The sequence below is a fragment of the Procambarus clarkii genome, chromosome 5 (assembly GCF_040958095.1).
Source record: "Procambarus clarkii isolate CNS0578487 chromosome 5, FALCON_Pclarkii_2.0, whole genome shotgun sequence".
Taxonomy (NCBI): domain Eukaryota; kingdom Metazoa; phylum Arthropoda; class Malacostraca; order Decapoda; family Cambaridae; genus Procambarus; species Procambarus clarkii.
Window position 1 is genome coordinate 5,740,128 of NC_091154.1, and position 9,498 is coordinate 5,749,625.

At 46.2% G+C, this 9,498-nt stretch overlaps 1 protein-coding gene across 3 annotated transcripts in view; it reads left to right on the forward strand.

Moving 5' to 3' along the window:
* Positions 1 to 9,498, forward strand: part of LOC123764269 (nuclear hormone receptor HR96) — a 114,350-nt gene extending 104,852 nt beyond the window's left edge. For all 3 annotated transcript variants that reach the window (XM_045751834.2, XM_069338857.1, XM_045751843.2), the window contains one exon: positions 1,630 to 9,498. In XM_045751834.2, coding sequence (XP_045607790.2) covers positions 1,630 to 1,830 — 201 coding nt within the window. In that variant the 3' untranslated portion in view covers positions 1,831 to 9,498. The remainder of the gene's footprint in view (positions 1 to 1,629) is intronic.

Below are 9,498 nucleotides of genomic sequence, written 5' to 3' on the forward strand. Positions count from 1 at the left end.
CCTCCACAGTGTTTAGTTTACTCCTCCACAGTGTTTAGTTTACTCCTCCACAGTGTTTAGTTTACTCCTCCAGTGTTTAGTTTACTCCTCCACAGTGTTTAGTTTACTCCTCCACAGTGTTTAGTTTACTCCTCCACAGTGTTTAGTTTACTCCTCCAGTGTTTAGTTTACTCCTCCACAGTGTTTAGTTTACTCCTCCACAGTGTTTAGTTTACTCCTCCACAGTGTTTAGTTTACTCATCCTCAGTGTTTAGTTTACTCATCCTCAGTGTTTAGTTTACTCCTCCACAGCGATGGTGTTCAGTTCGGTGATATCCTGTTCTGACATCAGTGCTCAGGGGTTTTGAAAGTTTTCACACAATTATGCCTCCTGAAACCTTCCTTAGATTCCATCCTTACATTTATTTTCCTTTCCTATTTTGCTGGCTTTCAGGTAGATTACCATAATTTTCTCTCAGGGGAAGTGAGATGCCTCGTGAGTGTGCAGATGCTGCTTTGCCCACAGCTTCTGTTAACCCTTACACTGCTCCAATCACTGTTTGTGATTGCTCCACGCAACTTTTCTGGGCAACATATTGGTGGAAAGTGACTGTCATAGGCAGGTCGGGGCCGGTGCTCCAAATTACCATGTGTGTGGTTTTTTCCCGGTTGATGATTTGTTAACTAATTTTAAACCTGCAAACCTCAGTATAGTACTATACCACACATTATACATTAATGTATTTATATAGCAGTGCCCTTTGAGGGTTAAAATCAGTCTGCAACCCAGGCGAGGCGTATCTTATTTTCATCATGATGGGTTCTTCCAATTTCTTTCATTAGAGAGAAACAGAATGAGGTACTCCATTTTTTATTTGTTTATTATTTACTTTTATTTTGAATGAGGTAGCTTAGAAATCTTTCGTGAATACAGTAACAGGTAAATATTTTTTTGATAAATGGTGTGTACGAGATGTGTGACATCACTCTGATGTCATTATTTTAATGCCATTAGAGGTTTTGGATTCCACTGTCACTGACTACGGAGGATCTGATCCTGGAGTAAAAAAAATCTCAGAATATACTTTTTGTATTTAAAAGATGAAGACATTACAATTGTTTATTCTCAAGTTGTCATTATGAGCACTGTTGGATCCTCAATGTAATGATATTTGGGGTTTAATATTTGACTGTGAGAAAATATTGAACCCAAACATTCACATCAAACCTGCATCCAAGCCCACAGGCACACACACACTACCAACTAAACTGGTAGTTCATGTGCCTGGGGAGTCCCAGGGGGTTTTGGGTTTTAATTCCATCGTATGGCTTCAGTATTTTCTCCTAGGTTTATCATATTCTTGTGATTTCATCAATTATTATTTATCTCTTCAAAAATGATTTATTTATCTCTTATTTCTCTAATCCCCAACCATTCAAGTAGTTGGGCACTACTGTATTCATTTCCCCAAATCCTTATCCTTACCCCCCTGCCCAGTGCTATATAGTCGTAATGGCTTAGCACTTTCCCCTGATATTTCCATTCCATTCTTCAAAAAAGGATAAGAATATTGGTTTTTATTTAAGTCACAATGTCATCCTCAAGACTAGTTGATCCATCACCAGTATTGTTCTCCTTCTTGCCCCCAGTGCTCATACCTGTATCTGCTGAAGCGTTACCTGGAATGCAAATACGGCGGATGTGAAGGTCGGACCGTGTACCATCGTCTGTTGGAACGAATCACCCACCTTCACATCCTCAGTGAGAATCACATCCGAGTCTTCCTGGAGGTCAATCCGCAAGAAGTCGAGCCACTTCTAATTGAGATCTTTGACCTGAAGCAGAGGTGACAGTCGTAGGAATGGGTACAGAAGCAGCGTTAGGTTATGTAATAAGGCCCACAACTCGGTGTACAGCAGAAGAAAAATGTTTATAAACTTTTTGTGGGGTTTTGTAACTGAATAAACAACATTTTCTACTGATCTCTTTAATACAAAATATCATGGAAGGTTGTGTATAGTACCATGAACCATTTTAGTTGGCATTATAAAATATTGACATGCATGCCACTAATATACTGTACAATAATGCTATAGTATAAATATTAAATGTTTTCTCATCCCAAGGCTTGTTTTGCTCAAGAAAAAATAATTATTTTTTTTCAACTTGATGAGAAAATCTTTTATTTACAACGAACATATTGGCGAGACGATCATGCCTCACGTTGTGTTGCCAGTGTTGATGAGGCCATCATGCCTCACATTGTGTTGCCAGTGTTGATGAGGCCATCATGCATCACGTTGTGTTGCCAGTGTTGATGAGGCCATCATGCATTACGTTGTGTTGCCAGTGTTGATGAGGCCATCATGCATCACATTGTGTTGCCAGTGTTGATGAGGCCATCATGCATCACATTGTGTTGCCAGTGTTGATGAGGCCATCATGCATTACGTTGTGTTGCCAGTGTTGATGAGGCCATCATGCATCACACTGTGTTGCCAGTGTTGATGAGGCCATCATGCATCACGTTGTGTTGCCAGTGTTGATGAGGCCATCATGTATCACATTGTGTTGCCAGTGTTGATGAGGCCATCATGTATCACATTGTGTTGCCAGTGGAGAAGAATCTGTACGAATATAAATAGCCTTATCAAAACCTACTGTATTGTATATAAAAGTAACTGATGGTCGTGTATACTCGATACCTCAAATGTGTCATATTATATTTTATATAGCATTTATATATAGCAATTTATTGTAGTAAATTAATTAGTTTTTATTGTTCTGAGAATATTTTACATACAATGCCCTCTATTGAGAGTATTCTACACCCGATGCCTTCCGTTGAGAATATTTGATACCCAGTGCCCTCTGTTGAGAGTATTCTACACCCCATGCCCTCTGGTAAGAGTATCTGCACCTGATGCCGTTAGCTGAGAGTATTCTGCTCCCAATGCTCTCTGCTGAAAGTAATCTGCTCCCAATGCTCTGCTGAGAGTATACTGCGCCCGATGCCCTCTGCTGAGAGTACTCTGTGCCCGATGCCCTTTGCTGAGAGTATTCTGTGTCCGATGCCCTCTGCTGAGAGTATTCTGTGCCTGATGCCCTCTGCTGAGAGTATACTGCGCCCGATGCCCTCTGCTGAGAGTATACTGCGCCCGATGCCCTCTGCTGAGAGTATACTGTGCCCGATGCCCCTCTGCTGAGAGTATACTGTGCCCGATGCCCTCTGCTGAGAGTATACTGCGCCCGATGCCCTCTGCTGAGAGTATACTGCGCCCTCTGCCCTCTGCTGAGAGTATTATGCACCTGAACACCAAATACTTATCACCAACAACTTGGTGCATTCTCCTATTTAACACTTACCTATCAATGCTTCTCTGTTAGTGACCACGGGGAAGTGAGGTCTAGCTATTTGTGCTCCACCTCCTAGTGCTAATTATCTGGTGCATAAATTACCCTTCTCAGCATTAACTTTTCTGTGGGGAGCCCCTACAGCTCCCTGGAGCATATCAGGCTAATGTAAGTTATGTTAGACCGAGACATTAGCTAAGGAGTTCAGACCTACCAGGGACCTGTGCCAGAACCTGGCCCCTTCAGAGAGGTTTCAGGGAGCAATGGCCCTGGAAAACCCCTTTGTGGTTGGGATTTTCCTTACCTGCCATCGACCGGGGTTAGGCACCCAAAAAGGTAGGCATAACACAACAAACCCCACATGGTAAAAACTAAAACAAAAAACCGAACAGAGAGGTAGAAACTCCCTACAATCACAAGGAAACAAGCAAACATCACACTTTACTGCCGCACCGATCGTCCGCGCAGCCCTCCCTGCCCCGAGAGGGGGAGGGGGGAGCCCCAGACCTACCGTGCCGGCTGCCAACCTTCAGTTCGTAAGCTAATGTCAACTGGGATAGACGCTTCTCTGGCCTCAGTTTCCTAGGTGGTGTTTGCCTAGTGTGGTGTTCACTGCCGTGTGTTGTGTTGTGCGGTGGCCAGGAGTACCTCATCAGTGCTGGGGCTGCATGCACTTAGTGGCTGACTTCCCTAAGCGCGCTGTGAGTACTGCCCCTGCGTAACAGGGTTATCTTCCCTGGGGGCGTTCGGGAACCATTCCTGTAGAGGTTCTTGCTGCTCGGCATTTGTCTCGCCCTTGAGCGAGATCTAGCTATTTGTGGGGAGGCCTGGTCGATGACCGGGCCACGGGGACACTAAGCCCCGGAAGCACCTCAAGGTAACCTCAAGGTTGGGGCCAGCTGGGGCTGGGGGCCCTTGTTTGGCCCTGGGTAGGGATTGGTATTGTGCTGGTTAGGGCGTCAAGGTGTTGCACAGCCTGCCACCTAAGCGGCGACCGGTTCCTGTTGCCTCTGGAGACAGTGTACTTTTTTTGGGTTTTTCTTTTGTTTTTATTTTCATGCCTGGTGGGGGTCTGCCTAGTGTGGCTATAGTTCCACTGGTAGTGTTTGGCAGCCCTCTGCTAGGCCCCCGTGATTGTACACGTTGCAGGAATTTTCAGTGCTATCCTCTACCCTCTTGTTATTTTGGGGTTTCTTAACCGGTTAGCAACACCTTGCCCGGGCTTCCCATAGCAGTCAGCCTACAGGCCCTGGAAACCCCTGTCTGGGCTCGGGGGACCAATGAATGTGTCTTCCGGGTTCCAACCCGTCTTGTACGGGATCGTTGGTTGCTGTGCCCTTGTCTCCGGGTGACAGTCGACACTTTTACCTCCGTCATGTTGCCTGTTGGGTCACTGACACCTTGACCCGGAGTCTTGCGAGAGAGATTCTCTGCTTATTCTCTAGTACTCTCCTGATGTTATTACTGTTCAGAGTACAGGCGACATCCGTGTTGCAAGCTAGGTTAGGTTGCTGCAACATGCTAGGTTGGTTTCCCACTCGGATGCCCCGAGGCCGCCCCATTTTGGTTAGGTGCTGTTCGCCCCTTTCCCTCCTTGTTCCTGGCTCCAGACCGTCTGCGGGTTTCGGGGTCGGGGCGGGGTTTAGTTGGGGCCGAGACTCGGGCGGTTTTCGGGGGCTGCCCCGTTTGGGTTGGGGGACAGAGGTTTTCGAGCCTGTTCCTCCTGCCAAGCCTTCTGGGTCTTACCAGCGGCCCTTTCTTGCTGCCTTTCCCATGGACTCTTCCTTTTCTTTAAGGGCGGAGGGCTTGGAGGACGGCTCTGCCCCGGGGCCTCTGTTGCTGGTTCCCGGGGCTGTGGGGGATGCCTGCTAGCAGTTCTGGGGCAGTTTGCCCCTGCCTGGGTTTTCTGCTGTTGGGCGGAGTTTTTCGCCCATGCAGTCTGCTTGCTTCCCACTTTTGCTGGCGTGTTTTCGTATCTTTAGCGTCGGTCACAGCCCTCTGTTCTGGTGGCCATTTTCATCTGCCGGTTTCCCGGCGTGGCCACCAGGGCGGTGTTGCGGTTTGTTTACATGCGCCTGGGTTTGCGAGCAAGCTTCTTGGGTGAGTTTTCACCTTTTTTCAGGGGTTTTATTCTCCTGTTGTCATTTCTTTGCTTTTCTGGTGTTTTCTGCCCATTTCCTGTTCCTCTGGGAACGTTTGGGTGTTGATTTTATACCAGGTTTCCCTTTTTGTCTGTTTTGGGTCTGGGCCATTGGGTTTGGGCTCAGTGTCCCTGGCTGTTATGCTTGCTCCCACACCTTGTACCTCGGTTTTCAGTCTGTTATGACCGTTTCCCTGGGGGTTCTATCTGGGGGCTGTGCTTTGCCTTTCTGTGGCGTTTCTCCGCCAGCAAATGTGGTGGTTTGGGCTCCCCCTGGTTCGATTCCGGGTTCCTTTGGGTTCTTTGGTTTCGTTCCGGAGGTTTCTTCCTCTTGGGCCCCCTTTGTGGGTTCAGGGGGCTTTGTTTCCTCGTGTGACCCAGTTCTGCCTTCTGGAGTTCCGGGGTCTTCCTGGCTTGCAGACTGATCTTTTTGGGTCTTGGCACATGTTGTGGTCGTGCTGGGACTTTGAGGTTTTGTTGTCGAGGTGGGCCTTTTGATGCAGTTTTGTGCCTTCTTTGCCTGGCCAGCGTGGTGCTCTCTGCCCACTGGTCGGCGGCTTGTACTTTTCTTTTAAAGTGTATGTGTGTGTGTATGCATGTACATGTGTACACTGTGTGCGCACATGTGTATACACACGTGTGTGTAACATACCTTGTGTGTATGTGTATATGTATGTGTATATACATAATGTGTATATGTGTATGTGTACTTTTTCTTTCGGAAGGGGCTCTGTTCCCTTCTCTGTTGACGGGGCGCTGGGGGAGCAGCTTGCTCTGTTGACTCTCGCATGGTCCCGCTGTTGGTGGGTGCTTTTGGTTGTCTTCCGGCCTCTGGTGGCGTCGGTGGACGGCTTCTCCCCCTTTGGGGGAGTTCAGAGCTGGCGGGGTGGGCTTCTTGCCCTGCGCTTCGTCATGTCATCTTAGTGGGTGCGTTGGACGTGGTCGATCCGCCCCATCCTTCTGGGGTTCCCGTCTGCTCTTTGCAGTCATGGGGCCTTTCGCATCTGCGGTTCTTCTGAACTTCTTCAGTCTGTGCCCTGGATTCTATGCCCTCCTCGGAGGACTGTTGTCTCCTATCCGGCTTCTGTTGGGGCCGGGTGCCTGGATGGTGGCCCTAGACCTCCAGGTTGGTGACGTCTAGTGCTCATTTCGGGCGCAGGGATTTGATGGTCGCACAGGTTCTTGGCCGCCCATTCTTTATGGGCGTCTGCTCCTGTGTGTTCTTGTTGCCTTGGGTCGCAGGTTGCAACCTGTCTCTCGGCTTCGCGTTGCCGAGTTTGTGGCGGCCGCGTCCTGGGTTAGCCTTTTCTTTTCCTTCTCTTTGGGTATGAGGCTCCAGGGAGCTGTAGGGGCTCCCCACAGAAAACCAGCGTTGAATGTAATGAAACACCATTTTCTGGGTGAGCCCCAGAGGCTCCCTGGCAACCCTCCCTCCCTCCGGTCGGCAGTTTTTTCGTGTTGGTTGAAGCTTAGCTTCCGAACTGAAGCTTGGCAGCCGGCGCAGTAGGTCTGGGGGTCCCCCCTCTCCCTCTTGGGGCGGGGAGGGCTGCGCGGACAATCAGCGCGGCAGTAAAGTGTGATGTTTGCTTGTTTGCTTGCTTCCTTGTGATTGCAGGGAGTTTCTACTTCTCTGTTTGTTTTTTTGTTTTAGTTTTTTACCATGTGGGGTTTGTTTTGTTATGCCTACCTTTCTGGGTGCCTAACCCCGGTCGATGGCAGATAAGGAAAACCCCAACCACAAAGGGGTTTTCCAGGGCCATTGCTCCCTGAAACCTCTCTGAAGGGGCCAGGTTCTGGCGCTGGTCCCTAGTAGGTCTGAACTCCTTAGCTAATGTCCCGGTCTAATATAACATACATTAGCCCGATAAGCTCCAGGAAGCCTCCGGGACTCACCCAGAAAATGGCGTTTCATTACATTCAATGCTGTTTTTTTTATCATATTTAATTTTAAAGTAGTAGATGGAATTAGCTTCAACAACCTCTTCCTTCAGTGCATTCCACTTGCCGACCACCTGTACAGAGAACCAGAACTTCTTTACATCTCTTTGCTTCAGTTGCATATCCAGCTGCCATTGATGTCTCCTTGTCTTACTTTTCTTTAATTTAAATAACATTTCTTTATCTTTATATCTTCCCCCTCAAGATCCCCCTCTGTTTCTTTTCTCTAAGGTTGTGAGGCTGAGTTCTCTCAACCTGTCCTTGTGTTCAAACCTCTGAACTTTCACAATTTTGTGTTTTTGCTTCACATGGTGTGGGTTCCATGCTGGAGCTGCATGCTCAAGTAATGGTCTCACATAGGTAGTGTGTATGGATTTGAAAGCTTCCTTGTTTAGATTCTTACATGATGTTCTTATGTTTGCTAGCTTCCCATATGCTGCTGATGTTACCCTGTTCACATGAGCCTCTGGTGTTCGTGTTGGGATTATGTCTACTTCCAGGTCTGTTTTCCTATTATTGTTTCTTGAAATTGCCATCCCCTTACAGTACAGTTAAACACAAGTCTTTATCTTTCTTACCTATTTTCATTATTTGGCACTTACTTAGACTGAATTCCAGCAGCCATTTGTCTGTCCACCCCCAAAGTTTGTCAAGGTCTTCTTGCAACACCTTACAGTCGTCTTCAGTTTTTACTCTCCTCGTTAACTTAGCATTAATTGCAAACATCGACATGCACAAATTCACTCCTGTGAGGTTATTTACATAAATTAAAAACAGCAATAATCCTAAGTCTATTGCTGTTAAACACCACTTTCCACTCCTTTCAAACCTAACATATCGTCTCTAACTATGACCCTTTGTCTCCTGTCCATCAAGTACTCCAATATCCAGTCCAGGGTCTTTCCTGTTATCCCTGCTTGTCTCTCCATCTTGTGTGAGGAACTGTATCAAAAGCTTCTTGGCAGTCTAGGAAGATGCAGTCTACCCCTTCCTTCCTTCTCTTGCCTTATTTTGGTGACCATGTCTTAGAATTTAAACATGTTTATTAAGCATGATTTTCGCCCTCTCTGAAATCACATTGCACCTCTTATAAAAATTACTGTACTCTCTCCAAATGATCTGCAATACTTTCTCTAATGATGTTTTCTAGAATTTCATGGAATGCGTGTTAGTGACACTGGTCTGTAGTTTAGTACTTCATGTCTGATCCCTTGAATACTGTATCTACAGTAGCCTTTTTCCAGATTTCTGGTAGCTCTCCCATCTCTAGTGTAGTGTTGAACATTACAGTGAACATTGAATTATTATTATAGTTACAGTAATGGATAACACAAGACCCCTGCAGCTTCTATCAGTAATTATGATAATATCTGGTTTGGTCCTACCTTTTTTTGTGCCTTTTCTGTCTTCTCCTTTTCGTCCTTTCTTTATTGAACAGTGGGGTTGACATTCTCCTTTCATCCACTATTCTCCTGCGAGGTATGAACAGTTCCGTTGCTTCTTTACATTTGTGTGTTAGGCGCTCCAATGTCTCACGTCTGACTTTCTTTCCATTTCAGTCTCCCATTGAACTTCCTGCAGATAATCTCTAACCCCTCCTGTAGTCTCTTGTTCTACTAGTATTGCGAGTGTCACCTTTCCCCTGTGCTGTATCTTTGGCGTGCAGGTGTATGTTATATGTTCAGTGAAGTAGTTCAGCGCCTATGAAAGCATTTTGAAGCAGGTAGCAACATTATTGCTTCTACTTCCTAGTGGTCACTTTGTTTAATTGACCAAATTTGCAATCTGTCACCACGTAAAAATATGTCACTACATAAAAATCTGTCACCACGTAAAAATATGTCACCACATAAAGGTCTATTACTACATGATGGTCTGTCACATTTAAAGCCTTAATCAGTGTCTATATACTGTACAATAATGCTGTTTTCCGCTATCAATTCTAATGTGGTGTGTTTCCCGGCTTTCATGTTGTTTTCGTACCTTCTTTATGAATTCATCACAAATTTTGGGGGACGGGGGTCAGTTTGCCAACAAAATACTGTATATATTTGTTTCTGGAAATTACAATTTTAGAATTTTTCAA